The sequence below is a fragment of the Corvus brachyrhynchos genome, unplaced genomic scaffold, assembly GCF_000691975.1.
Source record: "Corvus brachyrhynchos isolate BGI_N302 unplaced genomic scaffold, ASM69197v1 scaffold14, whole genome shotgun sequence".
Lineage (NCBI taxonomy): Eukaryota > Metazoa > Chordata > Aves > Passeriformes > Corvidae > Corvus > Corvus brachyrhynchos.
The window spans coordinates 23,674,986-23,692,273 of NW_008239110.1; the positions used below are offsets into that span (position 1 = coordinate 23,674,986).

The following is a 17,288-nucleotide window of genomic DNA, read 5'->3' on the forward strand; positions in this document are numbered from 1 at the left end:
CCCCGCAGCCGCCCCTCGATCTCTGCCTCAAGAAGGGAGAGTTCTCCCTCTACCCGGCGGGGCACTACCAGACGCCCCTGGGGTACGAGCGGATAACTACGTTCGACAGCAGCGGGAACGTGGAGGAGGTGTGCCGGCCTCGCACCAGGATGCTCTGTGCCCAGAGCACCTACACCCTGCCGGGCCCCGGCAGCTCTGCCACCTTGCGCATCACAGCTGCCGAGAAGAAGATGCAGCAGCCCTGTGCCAGCGCCACCTTGAACCGGCTCACGGTCCCCCGTTACTCCATCCCAACCGGGGACCCGCCGCCCTACCCTGACATTGCCAGCCAGCTGTCCCAGGGCAGAAGCATGGCTCAGAGGCTGGACAGCAGTATCATTCATGCTACTCTGCGGAGGAACAGCAGAGAGGCAGCGCTGAAAATGGCTCAGCTGATGGATGGTCAGAGAGCCACCTTGCAACTTCCCCCTAAGGCCAAGAGCAACATTGTGACGGCACAGTACCAGCAGAGAGTACCCACGGCCTTGTACACCTGCAGCCAATGCAGCAGTGGTGGCATTGGCAACAGCAGCAGTGCGAGTGCTGGTGGTGCGGGCAACATCGCTAGTGCCAGCACTTCCAGTATTGGTGGCATGAGACCTGATCTGAGCACGGGGAGTGGCTCCCCCCACAGCTCTGTCATTGCTCACTCTGTCAGTACTTCGCCTCTGGCCTCCCAGTCCTCCTACAGCTTGCTGAGCCCGCCTGACAATTCCCGTGACCGAGCGGATTATATCAACTCCGCCTTCACGGAGGATGAGGCCCTTTCTCAGCACTGCCCGGTGGAGAAATCAGTACGGCACGTACCTGTGTCCTTGACAGAGGCTACCCTTAGTGTAAAACGGCCACCACCATACCAGTGGGATCCTATGGTGAGTGAAGAGATATGGGTTCCTCAGGAAAGGACATCTCAGAGCTCAGTGCCCAACCCTCTAAAACCTCCTCCGCTCATCATTGGTCAAGCTCAACATCTGGATATGTCTCGAGTGCCATTTGTTTCCCCCAAGTCTCCAACCAGTCCCACTGCCACTTTTCAGACGAATTACGGGGTTGGAGTACCCTACCCAGGAGGCTACAGTGCCCCACCCCTTCAGGGAATGCAGGCCCCCTGCTCCCCCAAAGAAGCTCTGGCCCCAACACAGTTTGCACAGCAGGAGCCCACAGTTGTGCTTCAGCCAGGTTATCCATCCAACCTCTCCTATTGCCCTTTGCCACCCATGTACCCGGGAAGTAGCACTTGCTCTAGTTTACAGCTGCCACCGATCGCCTTGCACCCATGGAGCTCCTACAGCACCTGCCCACCTGTACAGAACCCCCAGGGCACCTTGCCCCCCAAGCCACTCCTTGTGGTGGAGAAGCCAGTGATGTCTCCCCCGCCAGCAGAGCTGCAGGGCCATGTGGGCACAGAGGTAATGGTGGAGACGGCAGACACTTTCCAGGAGGTGCTCTCCTTGACAGAAAGCCCTGTTCCTCAAAGGACAGACAAATTTGGCAAGAAGAGTCGGAAACGCCTGGACAGTCGAGCTGAGGAAGGAAATGTGCAGGCTATCACTGAGGGCAAGGTCAAAAAGGAGGCAAGGACACTGACTGACTTCAATTCACTGATAGCCAGCCCTCGGCTGGGGAGGGAGAAGAAGAAGGTCAAGAGCCAGAAAGATCAGCTGAAGTCCAAGAAACTGAACAAGACGAATGAGTTTCAGGACAGTTCAGAGAGTGAGCCAGAGCTTTTTATCAGTGGAGATGAACTGATGAACCAGAGTCAGGGCAGTAAAAAGGGTTGGAAAACTAAAAGGAGTTTGAGGACAGCCAGTGAGCTGGATGAATTCAAGTGCCGGAAGGCCAGTGAGAAGGAGGATGGGAGACTGGGAAGCCAAGGCTTTGTGTATGTGATGGCCAACAAGCAGCCACTGTGGAATGAGGCAACGCAAGTCTACCAGCTGGACTTCGGAGGGCGGGTGACCCAGGAGTCAGCAAAAAACTTCCAGATTGAGCTGGAAGGACGACAGGTAGGAAGGGGTAGCATACATTTGCTGGAATGGGGGCCAGGGTGTGGGAAAATTATGCCAGGAATAAGCTGTCTCTCATGCTGCTGCGTGCCTCCTGCTTGTGTCAGCTGTTTCCTGAAAAAAAGCTTTGCCATGTGGTTGATAAAAAACAGCTGTTGAAGGTCTAAGTTCAGCATGGAGAGTGAAGTTCAGTTGTAAAGTGAATATACAAAGTATGTTTGGTCTTACTGCAGTCAGACATGGGAACGAGGGCCTCCTTTAGTCTGGCTGGCTCTCAGAGCTGAAGGTTTTGTAATAAACACAACAGGTCTCCGCAGTGCTAGCTGCACTTGACATCACTGATGGTTGCAGATGGCAGCTAATTTTGAGTGAACACTGCTCCCTTCTTGCCCTGCTCACAAAGGTTAGCCAGTCAGAAGGTAGCTAAGGCAGTTAGGTTCCCTTCATGCCAAAATTTTCACTAGTGAGCAGCTACCTGGCCCCTGGGGTTGGCTTTTAATGCTAGAGGAGGGAGACACTGACCCACCCCAGAGAAAAGTGCTTCTGGGCCATTTTTGAACCATCTGTAGGTAGAAGGGTCAATGGGTAGTTCAAAAACTCAAAACATTTAATTTTGGCCAGAATGGTATGTTACTACTACTACACCAAACCCAGGCTTGTAAGTGGTGCTAATTAGCAGGATGCTGGACTGAGACTCAAGAAATTCATATTTATTTCCTTGTCCAGCTGTAAGTCACTTTTAGTTCACTAAAGATATCAAGGCTCTCAACTTCCTGTGATTTAAGTTGGGAGTTAGATGTCTTAAGTATCCAACATGCATGACCAGTGGTAGTCTTTTGGTTTTGCTTGTGTATAACAACAGCTGAAAGGCAACGATCAGAGTCATTTGTACCCCTTTCTTCTTCAAGTAAATGGCTGTGGATATGTGCCCATGGGCAGCTGTGCAAAAACACCCAACCACACGTTTTGGTGGTAGGGGTGGAACAAAGCCTGACTTGACTTGCACAGTCAGTCCCCGTTCTGGCTCAAGGATCTTCACTGTAGAGCAAATAAAATCTGGATTTCTGACGAAGCAAATGAAAAAACAATAATAATAGGCCAGACTTCAGATGTGGAAGAGCAATGAGCAACCTGACTAGTTTTGCTTTTACATTTCAAACAGCTCTCACTGCCCTTTTGCTGATTCATTCTTGCTGTAATTATGTGCTACTGAAGTTTATGCAGAGGAAAACAGAACTGCAAAGAATGAACACCTTATCAACTATGAAGTGCTAGAGTGACGAAATTGGTTATTCGCCTTCCCTGAAAGCTCCTTTCTTTGAAAATCAAATCTGTTTTCCTGATGGGCTGCTGACAGGATATTTCCAAGGGAGAGACTGATGTTTTCCTGCAGGAAGCATGATGCTGGTGTACCCACAGCTGCTGAAATAATTGGTGACAAGCGACTTAAACCAATGCTGTATGCACTGTAGAAAAAACGCAGCATGTTTTATCAGTTTGCTCTGTGGAGTCAAGTATTGCAGTCAAACACTCAATACAGACTGAAAGTAGAGTGCTCTCACTGTTCTTTGGCATCGTATGATAGCTCAAATCATATTAACTGAGAAGGCAAGGTGTTCATACAAAGGACCAAAAAATTTCCCTCTTCTCTGTTTCCTTTTCTGTGGTTCATTTTTTTTTTGACCTTGTTCTCTTTTTTCCTTCCTTTTTCTCTTCCCCTGCTTCCCAGGTGATGCAGTTTGGAAGAATTGATGGCAATGCTTACATTTTGGACTTTCAGTATCCATTTTCTGCAGTGCAAGCCTTTGCTGTTGCTCTGGCTAATGTGACTCAACGCCTCAAATGAACAAGCAGAGACTGGAGAGAGGAAAATAATAACCTTCTCATAAAGTCCAAACCGGAAAATGTCAGGGCAGCCTGCTTTAGGTGTGCAGAGATGCCTGGGAGTTAAGAAGGCAGTAAAACTGGAAAAGTCTCTTGGTGCCCACCAGAAGGGCATTAACTCTAATCAGTCTCGGGGTGGAGGGTGGGGGGCTGTTTTCTGTTTGTTTGTTTGTTTGTTAGCTTGTTTGTTTTCTGGTTTCTTTTTCTTTTCAAGCGTTGTGCTGGGTCTCAGAAAGAGCGAAGGGTTGAGAACCATTCAGTGTTACGTGGAGAAGTGTGGCTTTTGGCTTGTTGTGGTGGTTCTGCTGTGTGTGCTACAGTAGCTGGTGTAAGCTCATGGGGGGATTAAAACAGACTGCTCTTTTTGATAGACTGCCTTATCTCATGCTCTTCTTTTTAAAACAGGGAACATGACTTTTTTCTGGTCCAGTTTGTACTACTACTACTACTACTACTCTATTACTAAAACATCAGTGATAGCAACAAAAAAGTAGAAAAAAAAAAGAAGCTGTAATACTTGAAGATATGTTTCTTCTCTGATATCTGCTAATAAATGAGCACCACAGGTTCCAGGGAGGCTTATATAGGTAAACATTTAATTTACAAACAGTGATGAGAAAGAGAAGAGAAAAAATTGTTGCTGATGGGTTGTCATGGTTTACGAATGGTATTCCCCAATTTAGTGTTTCCACAAAAACACTCCAAACCATGCACCACTCGCTCACTCCCCTGTCCCCTTTTCCCTTCCCTGTGGTGGGATGAAGAGGAGAATTGGAGGCACAAAAGGTAAAGATCACAGGTAGAGATAAGAATGATTTACTGCAAACAGCAGTAAATAAGAAATAAGAAAACAAACAGTAACAGCAGCAGTGTTAATAACAGAGTGCAGAGAGGCGAAGGATTCACACGTGAGTGCTCACCACGGGGAAAGCTCTGCCAATACCTGACTGTGCTGCCACACTATGCCAGCCAGATGGGACCCCTTCCCACGGCCCCAGAACATGATGGGAGGTGGTATAGAATAACCTCTGAGTTCTAGCCATGTCCTCTCCTGGCTACTGCAAAAATTAACTCTGTCCTGGCTAGAACCAGAGTTTAAAAACCCACTGTATCAAAGAAGTTGATGTCTGCTTGTTTTGTGTGCTGTTATTGAGGATAAACATCTTTCAGTAGGTGACAGAAGACAGAGGAGCAAATAGTTACAAGCATTGCTTCTTTTGTTACTGGCATAAACATCTTTCAGTAGGTGACAGAAAACTGGAGAGGAAATAATCATGAGCATTGCTTTTTTCTTCACATTGGTCAGCAGTATTCTCTGATTTGGCCTGTAGCTGGGAGAGGTATAGTGTGATCAGATCTATCTTGGAGGCTGTGCCTGTGCTTGTTCCTCGTTTCAGTGTGTTTACACTGTGTAAACAGTCTTTCCAGCAAATGAGAAGACCCAGTGTATTCAGTCCTCTTAGCAATCAGTATCAATCAAATGCTACAACAGTGCTTGAGTTAGGAAGGAGACAGAAGTGTAGCAGGTCATTACAAGAAGAAATTTCATCAGGGAAGGAAATCCATTACAGAAAACAACATCATGGCTGGCTGGAGAACAAATGAGTTGAAAAAGAAAGGAAAAACTGGACAGAATCGTCTTTTGTCACCTTGCTACTTGGTCCAGCTAAGAGCAGGAAGCCAATGTCTACATGGAGTGTTACAGAGGAAAGCTTAATAACAGCAGTATGACTGTGCAGATCTCTCTGGTGCACATACAGACCTGTTGAGCATTTCAGAAGGTTGCTTGCACAGAAGAGTTTCTTTTTTGTCCACGTGTTGTGCACATGTTTATTTGCTTTTTCTCTTTCTTCCTGGTCAGCATTTTGCTACAGAATATGTTTTGATATGGAAGTAGTTTGACCAGTGTTACACAAACTCCCAAAGTATTCATATAATTATTTGGACATTAGATTACAAAACATCACAGCAGATTTTTTTCAAGGCCCACTGGGAAAGATTTGCTGGTTGAGATGTCGGTGGCTGCTTTGTCTTTCGTCCACATTTTAACTTCTTTACTTGAAAAACTTGGTATAATTTAAGATGAATATGTGTGATTTTCTCTTTTTCTTGAGTCCTAGTAGTAGAGCAGATGTGTGTTGCATTTGATTTATTCTAGAGGAACATTTCACATAAGACCCTGCTGTAGTAGAAATTACCAATACACAGTGAGCTTCTAAATTCTGCTCTGCTGAGGCTTCCAGAGCTGTACAACACAGAGGAGCAATGCCAGTCAGAGGAGTTTCAGAGAGTTGCCAAGGGAGGGGATGAGTTAGATTGGGTAATGCCCCACAGGGTAGGTCCAGGAAAAACCACCTGTAAGATGGTTTCATTGGAGAGAGGAAGGAGAAGTAGGAAGGAAGGAGCAGGGCAGTAGATGGTACCATGCCTGTATTATCCCAAAGCTTAGCAGCTTCTGCTTTTGTGTGAGATTGGTCAGGCTCAACATGACCCTTGGCATCTATCAGATTGTTGTTTTCTTTAATTAATTAGTTTTGTTTCCATTAATTGTCTGGGCCCGTTTGTGTTCTTTTTCACGTGCATGATTTATTCAGTAGTTTGAGTGCCTGTATGTATAACGTGTATGGAACAAAGGAACCGAAATAGATTTGGTTCTGGTCCCTTGAAAATCAATGGAAATGTTTAACTTGTTTTTTATTGAGGAAACACTATTAAGCCCTTTGTCTATATTGAGTTATATACTGTAAAAACAGTAGGTTGAATTCTTAGTCCATTGATCCCAGTACACAAAGAGGGAAGTTGGCTGATGAGAATCCTCACCTGCCCTAAGGTCTGTGCTAGCCAGCTGTACCCTAATTAGTGTTTCACAGGTGCACACTGAACACTCTAAGACAATAAACATACCAGGGCTGGCTTGTTTGCTTGCTGAGGGAAGGGCCACTTAGTCATGTGTCGGAAATACTCAGCTGGAAGAACATCATTAGCCAAAATTCTTATTACATGGAAACAAAGCGAATATTCTTTTCTGAAGAAAATCTCATTAAGTAGAAGAACTACAGCATACAGTTTCTTTAACCTTCCAGAGAACATTATTCGTCTTCACTTCGTTCATTGCCAAAATTTTCCAGTTATTAGCAGTTTTATTCTAATGGAGAACCAAGATCTGAAACCCGATAAAAACAAGTAGCAGAGTTAGTAATTTGGTTTCATTGGTCCAGGTCATGATTGCATCCTTCTGATGGCACTCACAAAGAGCCTTGGCATAGAAAGAGCTCTGGTTTCTGTCCCAGCAAAGAACAAGGAATAATTATAAAAATTTGGGAAAATAAATGCTATTTCCAACATCCTTTCTGTTTACTTGTCAGAAAATTCTATAAGATAAGATAATCTTTTATCTTTTTGAAAATAACTTAGCCAAGTCTCTTTAACTGATTTTAATGTGTAGAGAATACCCTGTATTAGAGAGAGAAAATGCTCTCAAATATATAGAATTTTAATGAAAGGAGTGGGAAATATGTAAAAGTCTGAGTGTACAACTGGATCCTAAATTATACAAAGAACAAGTGAAAGTTGGTTTATTTTCCATTGAGATACAATATAGGAAACAAATTTAAGAACGCCTCCAATTAATCACTTAAATCCTGAAGATTGCTATTGCATTCAGCCAAAAGATAGGTGTTACATTTTCTATTTCATTAGTGAAACTCAGTTTTTCTGTAGATAACTTGAGTTCTTCTAGGAAGAATGTAGCAAAGTGTTCAGAAATATCTAGTTCTGTTATAAATGCAGTAATTTCCACTAGTAAAGGATGTTTTTTCCAAAGCTTTTTTTTCAGTTGTGCAATAATTTTAACAGTCTAGGGAGTTTGTTTGTTTCTCTTGGGTTGGTTTTTTGTTTTGTTTTAGTTTGGGTTTGATTTTTCTTTAGGGAGTTTTGAGTGGTTTTTTAAAGATAATTTAATGCAGATTTCCTGTTAATGTCCAAAAGACAAATTATTTTTCTTGTGTAATGTAATGAGTGATTTAGGGATTATTTTATTACTATGTATCAGTGAGTTATACACACTTATTTATATTTAAAGAGCATCTTTGTAAGCAATTGTTTGCTAGCAGGTATATTTTGCAGCAAGAAATTAAAAATGTTTCTAGGAAGACCTGGTTTTGCTGGACAATATGCAAAAAATTCATAATGCAGGCAAAAATATTTTTTGGCAGCTAAATGCAATGAGTTTGCTATGGAGAACTGTGCAGACTACAAAGAGTCTAGGTGACTAATCTTTGGGACCTGCAGAAATCTGTCCTCTGTTTTCCTCCTTTCTTTGTAACTATACTTTGGTTGGGAGTGGCTTAAAAATACAAGGCATGGTTGCTTTTTCTTGAGGTACAAGATAAGGTGGGTTATGGGATAAGAGAGGGTATAACACCATGGGCTATTTGTAAGGAGATCATTGTGTAGCTAGTAGGGTTTGGCGATGGCATAGTTCAGTGCCAGGTGGAGATACAGGCAAACTAGCTTGGAATAAGCTAAGGCACAAGGAATAGTGTAGCAGTAGAAGCATTTTCCTCTGCTCAGCCTTACAATGCTCCTTCTTCAGCTGGGTTCAGCTGGCTCCAGCACAGCCACAATGCTTCTGGCAGGTGCTGCACAGAGCTGATGGAGCTGTGCCCTGACGTTGCCTGCAGCAGCTTTGCCTCTTCAAGACGCTCCATAGGAGACCTGTTGGAGCAGGTGTTCCTCCACTCATCCTTCTAGGTCTACTCCAAGAGCAGTGTGAGGTTGCCATGCAGTTTGGCTGCAACAGCATTGGGCAGAGAAAACCCTGATGCCAGCCAGCAGCCATGGTGTCCATCTGAAGTGAGAATCTGCTCTGCTGGTGTTGCAAAGGGATGAAACCAAAAACCTGATTCTTTTGAAAAAATAATGGTGATATCCTCGAAATAGATCTCCTATCAGAGTCTAAAAATTGATACTCAAAGTCTGGCATATAAAGAGTGGCAAATTTTAGCTTGAAACAAGCTAAGTATATATCAGTAAGAATACATGTTTCTGCAACATCCTGAGAAACTATGAAAAGGTGGGGGGTGACAGAGGAAGAAAAAAGGAATTATCACATTAGCAATTTTGCACTCAGTTCCAGAGATCGCAGTAACATGTGCCATGGGCTCCCTGAATATCAGTAAATCTGCACACAGGTTCATTTCAGTGACAGAAGTTTTCTGCGATGCAGCCACAAGTAAAACAGTGTTTTTATGAAGATGCGTGAAGGTCTACAGGTGTCAGGCAAGGATATCTAACTTTGCTGAAGCCTTCAGCCTAAACTTTCCATAGGTCCAGCCTTTCCTTGATGTGTCTTTTTAGTGTCCTCTCAGAAATTACAAACAGATTTTGGAGCTTGCCTGATTGTTGCCTCAGACAATTTCTGTGCATTTGCTTTTTGCAGCCTGATGTGTGTGATCCTGTATTACCTTGGTGCCCTCTTACCTCTCAGAAACATTTTACATCCTCATATAAAAAGAGCAGCAAGTGCAAAAACTGATTTGATGAAGTGAAAGGGAAGAGAAGACACAGTAAATTTTTGTTAACTTTTAAGAATGTGTTTCCCAGAGCAACAGTTTGGAAATTGCACGTCTGCAGGGCCCAAATTACTCCAGACCAGTAAATCAGAGACTGGTAAGAGATGAGACCCTTGTGTGGCATGCTGACAGAGGGCCAACTTCCAACCTCACTACATGGTTACACCAAGAGAGCAGAATCCAACCCAAAATGTACTTCCCCATTACTGTGTGATTATAAGGTAAAGATGACTTGTATGACCCATACATCCACTCAAGGAAATTATAGAGCATTAGACAACAAACATGTTGACAGCTCCATATAACCCCCCTTGAAGAATGCTAGAAGTAAAATCCTGGCCACAGAGTAGTCATTCAGATTTTTGACTTGGTTATTCCCCTTCCTAGGATTTCATCGCAGGACAGGAGGGCAAGCTGTTTATGTTATTTAGGGATTGGCATAATGGTTTTCCCAGTGTAAGAGAGCAAGTCAGCTATACTGCTTACAAAAATGGGAAAATCCTAGTAGACAAATTTTGTTTGTATTCATGTCCCTTCTCCTTCAAGGCACAAACCTTCATTAGCAAATACCAATTTAGAGTTCTGCTGCCCTCAGGAGTAGTCTGCAGAGAGATACCACAGGTCCTCTTTACAGGATTGGAATTTACATGCACCATTCTCAAAGGAATAAAATTAATTACGACTTGTGAACAGTGGTCTATGCGATTCATTTTGTCTTTGTATTTATTTAATTTTCTTCTTAAAAAGTCCCACAGAGATGTTTTAAGATGAAAAGACTGCTTTCCCTCTTGCCTGATGTCGCCGAAGATGTATCAGGAGTTTCTTTGGGCGGTTTGATTGTTGCTGCATCTTGAAAATTTTTAAGGCAAAAGCAATTAATGAAACAAAAGAATGAAATGTGATTCAGTGAAGCAGTTCTTGCTAAGAAAACAAAAAGCTTTACCCTTCAACTTTTGATTTTGCAAATGAATCTGTAAGAGAAATTTGTCTTTTAAGGCAAATTGATTGATTGGGAGCACCATGCAAGTGCACTGGTTTGCTGACACAGAGCTGACTGCAGGATCACAACATGATTTTGTGAGACAAAATTAAATAAATGAAAACACCAAACACTTACCTATCCAGAGTGTTCAATGAAAAAGTTAGATGGTGTGATGTCAAAGCCTGCCTGTCTGTTCTTAATCCTTGCCCTCTGGTTTACAATTTTAAAATATGGTCTGATTCAGCAATTCTAAATCTTGACAAAGGTTGTCTATTTTTGGAATTTTATCTGACTGGCCAAGTAGATGGCTTAAGATACAGATAAAGATTAAAGTAATAATAAAAGAGAAACATTTTGGAACAGTGTACACACCTGAGTTGCAAGTATTTCACAGGAGTAATGCTCAGCCAGTAATTACTACCTATGTTGTTTGAAGCTATTTGTTCAGAACTTTTCTAACTTTCCCTTTGTTTCTAGTTTGCTTGATACTTGTTTTGCCTTTGGTTGCTTTTCACTTCCATTTCACTATTTCTGCATTCACTGCTTCTTTTTCTGTTTGTGTGTTGTGTGTTTGGGGAAGGGTATGTCTGTTCAAGATCTCGTTGTTTATTGTAGATAAAATATATGGTGTTGTGGAATAGCATGGGGATGCATTGGGTTGAAAAGGCACTGTAGTGTTTCCTGAAAAAGAAGGGGAGTTGCATTTGTTTATAAATGCATTATTTTGGTACTATAAATTTGAAAGTAATTTGGGATTTTTTTTCTTTTTTTTCCCTTTTTTCTTTTTTTTTCTTTTTTTTAAATTTAATGAGCATAGAGTCATGCAGGTGCATGCATTCTTAAGTGAGCAAGCCCAGCATGTTTTTCTTAAGGCTTTGGAAAATTTGGTACACCATGTGTGAACTTCACTTACCTAAACTGCTTTTTAATTCTACTTTTTTGAATCTCCTTTTTTTTTTTTTCTCCCGAATTTACCATGGTATACTTTGTTTCCATTGTACCTAAAAACTACCCTGATCTGCCTCTCCTTTTATGTATCTTGTGTAATAGATTTTGCAGGAGGTGCCTAGAAAGTATTGTTGGTTTCCCTATAAAAATGTGGTTTGTCCAGATTCTTTACTGTCTACATGATTGAGAGATGGACTGATTGCCCTATTTTTCCTTGATGACTTGGAGTTGTAAGAGTTGTCCAGCTGTTGCTTAATAAAATTTTGCAGACTAGAAAGTTGCTGATTTGTTTCTGTTGCATTCTGCATCTTGTCAAGCACACATTAAGTACTTTTAAAGCAGATGACAAATCTGTGCTGGAACAACCTGAATAATAACCAGCCAGATGCCATTACGCTTTCTCTTTTCAGTAACTGTACCCACAAGTTCCACTGAACCTGATGCATGAGCCCCATCATACCTTGTGTAATTCACATGGGAGGATGGATGGCAAAGGTTTTGTGGTGGTGATGTTCCCATCTGCCTGGATATCAGCTGATTCTTGTGATATATCTACCCTGTTTGCTTTCCTTTTTAAGGAAATTGCTTTTGGGGTTTGTGGTATTTCTCATTTTGTCATTGATAAACTGGAAACCTTAACATCACCACAAGGGATTTCCTCTGTCCTGTCACCTTTAACAACAGAATAAAATGCTATGATGGCCAGTGTTTATTCTCTGTTTTTTTTAAAAAAAGCATTCTGGGAACAAATAAAAAAAAAGGTGGTAAAGTAGCTTCTCTTGCTTGGTGAACATCCCAGCTGTGGCACAAATGAGAAAATTCTGGCATGGATCCTCATAATGGACCCAGGTTACCATTGGAGTTTTGCAGGGGTCTGTGCTGGATCCTCACCTCTTCACCATGTTCATGGGTGCCCTTAAAAAAAGCTTGAACATTGAGCTACAAAGTTTATTGATGATGTGAAGTTATTCAAAATACTAAAGGCAATGGCCAATTGTCAAGAATCTCAGAAAGTCTTTATGAAACTTGACAATGAAATGGCAGGTGAAACTCAGTGTAGGTAAATGTGAAGTGATACATGGGACAAAAAAACCCACTCCTAATTTCACATTTGCAATAATGGTCTCTGCAGTGATCTCTGCTACTTGGGGAAGACCTTTTGACAGCTGGATAGATAGTGCTCTGAAAACATCGAGTTGGTGCTCAGCAGCAGTTAAAAGAGGAAAATAAAATACTGGTAATGATTAGGAAAAGAACTGACAGCAAAGTAAAAGATAACAGGATCACCGTATAAAATTGCAGTTCACTGCACTTCTTGTACTGTGCAGTGCTGGTCCCCTTGTCCCAGAAAAGGGAGAGATCTAGAGAAGGTTCATAGAAGTGCAGAAGAAGGCACAAACCAACATCTACGTAAGGAATTAGTGTGAAGTCTAGAACCCTTCACCCTAGAAAAGAAATAGCTTAAAGGAATTGCTAGAGAGCCACCAGAACAGTAGTGTTGAAACGTGGAAAGGGATTACCTGTCTTCTCTTCCTACAGAAAAACTAGGAACTGTAAAATGAAAATAAAGTGAAATACTAGAGAGGTAGGAAATCAAACAAAAGAAGGAGGTTCTTCAGGGAGGTGACTAGCCAAAGCCACTTTGCCAAAGGATGCTGTGATACAAGGAGTTCACAAGAATTCAAAGACTGGGAAAGTATATGAATGAAAGATCCACTGGGACACGAAGCAAACTACCACAGGAGCTGAAAGTTCCCTGAGCTGAAAATAGTCAGATGTCTGGGAGAGTATTAGGGGAAATACCATATGAATTTGCTCTGCTCTCAGTCTTTCCAAGGAATCTGCAAATGGCAATTGTAGGAGACAAAACACTGGGCTTTACTGGAATTTCACTGTGAACGACTGTCATTGTACATCAGCATTTCTAAGTCAAGCTTAAACCTGGAGTGTCAGGCTCTGGGAAGAGGAGAAGGGGAAGACTCCCAACCTTGTGTCTGAATGCTTTACATTGCAGCTGTGAAAAGTTCTCTTCTAGCTCGGGGAAGGAATGCTGGGGCTCTGCCAGTGTTCATTAAATCCCCCTTAGCTCTAAGGGGGGGTTATCTGATGAGTTTTCAGATAAAATTGAGCTTCTACTAAAATGCAGAAATTATGAAATTAGTTGTTAAGTTTGGAAACGGAGAAATGGAACAGCAATATAGCTTCTGGTCATGGCACTCTGCTTTGGCCTTTTGCTTTTTTGCTTTGCTTATAGTGTCAGTGTTCACTTGAACTAGTAACAGGCCAGGTGAACTGTGCTGATTATCACAGTTTTCTTTTATATCAAGGTTCCAGAAGTTTTCAGGTTTTTTCTTCTTTGTGAAGGATAATTGACTTAAAATATAGTCAACTTTTGCTTCCCTGCCCTTTTCATGGCAGTTTGGGGGTGTTCTGCCAGCTATAGCACTGGTAATCGCTTCAGTCACAGTAACAATCTGTATCTGCTTTGCTCCAGGGAACCGAGCAGGTGCAGTTTGGTTTGTTATTCCAGAAGGTTGGTTTTGGAAGGCCCCTTTCTGCTGGGTGCAACCAGCTGAATTAACACATATTGTCACTTGCAGTTTGTAAATAAACGTCAAGCTTGTTGCATCACCTTCTCCACGTGTGGGAACAGAAATGTGAGTAAAAGAACACTGGAGCTGTCAATGGCTCTGGAGATAGAGGAGGCATGAAAGGAAGCAACCAGGTCTGGGGAGGCAGTTTGTTGCAGGGAGGTGACTGCTGAGACATGCTTGCCTGGAAATAGCAGGTGATGCAAATGCAAAATTTATCGATTAACAGGGGCTGCAGTAGACAAATTAAAATGTAGACCTTTAGGAAAATACCCTAGGAAGGGTCCTATGATTGTTTTCTTGCCTTGTAGAGGGACTAACAGCTTTTAGTTATTCTTTTTTATATATGATTGTGGTTGTTGTTGATAATAGTACAATCTTGTTTTTGTTACTTGAATGAACACAAGGGTGATTCGTGCCCATTGCTGCCTGTTGTAGAGGTCAGGATGTACAGACACCAAGGGAACAATATTTAATCAGGGGCTTTTAAAAGACAAGCTGGTAATACAGCAACTATACATATAGTTAAGTTTGTATATACAATTTATTAACTACTGGTTAGACCATGAACTTTTTCACTAAGACAAGTTATTGCTGTTGATGTTCTCTCAGCAGTGACATATTCCACTTTATATTGGCATTCATACCAAAATAACTATCAATAATAAAATAGCAATCTTTACTTACTGCTAATTTTTTCAAAAGCAGCTCAGCTTTCATTATGCAATTTTAATGGGATAGGAAGGTAAGTAATTACTTAATTGTGAGAGAATTGTACAAGATCAGAAAAAAAAAACCTGGAGCACTTCATACCAATCACAATTCATCTCAGACCTTTCATCTTGCTCCTATCCATTATGGATGTCTGTTGCATATCCTGGTTTTCTGTTCTGTTTAAAACTGTCAGATTTCAAATCTTTGTTAGATCAAAGGGAAATCTATTCATCTTGGGGAGTGTTTTGCTTTGTTGCATCTCCTGATACTTCTATCCTTTCCAGCCGTTCCACATTTTCTTCCATTTATCACTTCCCCATGGCTAGAGGAGGAAAGTTAGATTTGAACTCCAGGAAGTAACATTCCTTTGTTCTCCTTCTTTCTCATTGCTCTCTGTGGTGATAGTCCTCTCTCTTAAAAAAAGAGCTTAGTCGTCCCCTTTGTTGCACAGTTTTTGTGAGATTAATTTCTTCCTTTTTCTTCCAAAGCCATTTAGCTATTTTTTACTCTTTTTGTAATCTGAAAGAATGTTTATTTTAGTGAAGAGTCTGTATAAGGCAGTTATAGCCAAAGGAAGATGCTAAAAATTATTTAAACATCACAGAGTTTTCTAATTGCTTCATGCAGAGGCAGCCAAATGCAGAGTCTCATCTGTAGAAGTCATGTAGCTGTGATTTGACTTTTAAGTGACTTCTCTGTCTCATTTATGATTTTTCTAATGAGGGAAGCATCCTTATTTTCATCAGATCTATGAACATACCTTAGGATTTTTGTCCCTGAGCTGATGTGACAGGTAGTGTCATCTGAGGTGGCAAACAACACATGTTGTCATTTGTAGTTTGTAAATAAACTTAAAGCTTGTTGCATCATTCTAACAGGGTTTATTTGTTTGGCTTAGAGAGTTTCTGAAACCAAGATTCCAGTTTTATTCATAAATCCACTGCTAGTATTGCTATTTATATGATACTAATAATTTTACCTGAAGTTTAAACAATATACAGGTTTTAGTAGATTCGTGTCAACAGAACACAAGTGTAAAAAGAGAGAAGACATCTTTCTAAAACCCATCGCAGATACATAATTCACACTGGAAGTTCTGCTATGAACTTCAGAAGTTCCCAATGCTGATAGTGTCCCTCAGGCCATAAACTGAGAGAGCATCATCTGGAGAACTGCCAGAATCCACAATTAGATTCCACTTTGGAGATTATGGAAAACTCAAGCAAGAGTAAAATGTCACAGACTGAGTATCATCAGAAGTACTGCAGTTTGTGCATGACAAAGAAGTTCTCCAAAGACAAGGCAGTAGAACTGAGAAAGAAGTTTCTGGGAAGTCAGGGAAGATGTCATGGGATAGGAGACCAGTAGCATATGAGTCAGAATGTCAAGTAAGGACAAAACAACTTCATGAGTGGATGCACAAGCATAAATCACTAGTATTCAGGTATATCAATGCAAAATCCGCAATGATGGTCATCCATGACATCATCACTAGAAAGACAGTGGCCGTGGAAGCTTTTTTACTGTGTGAATATTAAATGTGAAAATAATCAAAATACAGTGTTAGATGGTGAGAATGATGGCCTAAAATCTAAATATTCTGAAATAGAAAATGTTGCATACTAAGAGCAATTTTATTTATTCAAAGGTAATACAAATTAACAATCTCATAGAAAGATTGCTGGCATCGCTGAAGTTATAAGCAAGCCAATGAAGAAAAGATCCTAGATGTGCATCTGGATAGTTCTGAAAGATTAAAACATGGAATTCATGAAGATAAATCAATATTTATCATGTGCCAAAAGCTGTTGCATTAATCTACTATGTGGAGACTCCTGAGTGCAATGCACAAAGTTCAAAACAATTTCATCAAAAGAACAGATGATTAAAATTATTTTGACAATTGATGATGTCAAGTGTCTTTAAATTGAATTCTTTTGGAAGAATCTTAGAGTGGCATGCAACTGAGAAGTAATCAGGTGAAGAAATTCAAAGAACAAGATGTACAATGAAATTTGTTCTCAAGATTTTTAAGTTAGGCAATAATTATATGAATGATATATGATAGTATCATACAATGCAACTGACAGCCATGATTTAACTGATTAAGATCACTCATTAGGAGTTAGTAAATAGGACTTCAAAATATCAGGTAAGTGTTAAAACTTTGCTAGGAAAGTTGGAGGGCACAGTGGTGCGAATGAGGCAGATGCTGTTAATCCATTTACTGCTTGACCAATTTCCTCTCTGATGTTGTTGATAAAATATTAAAGTCTGTAAAGTTAGGGAAGAAGAACATAATGATACCAGGAGGAATTGTCTTAGACATGATTCAGCTGCATAGAAACATTATAGCTAGACATCCAAGTAGAAATATAAGATGTTTTCAAGGACCAACAGAAAGAATGGAGTTGGAAAGTGCTTGGGAAAGGACATCAGAGGAGTTTCCTAGGAAAAATACAAATTGTTGTACAACGCAGAGAGATTAAGGATTCCGTGTGTATTCCCTAGGCACTGGCAACATTGGATTGTTACAAGTGTGATTCCTGCT

General features: G+C 41.2%; 1 protein-coding gene across 1 annotated transcript in view; it reads left to right on the forward strand.

Moving 5' to 3' along the window:
- TULP4 (tubby like protein 4) overlaps positions 1–12,139 on the forward strand; it is a 130,183-nt gene extending 118,044 nt beyond the window's left edge. Inside the window, exons 13-14 of the mRNA XM_008637993.2 lie at positions 9–2,045; positions 3,775–12,139. Of these exons, the coding sequence (XP_008636215.1) occupies positions 9–2,045; positions 3,775–3,891 (2,154 nt within the window). The 3' untranslated portion in view covers positions 3,892–12,139. The remainder of the gene's footprint in view (positions 1–8; positions 2,046–3,774) is intronic.
- The last annotated feature ends 5,149 nt before the right edge of the window (positions 12,140–17,288 follow it).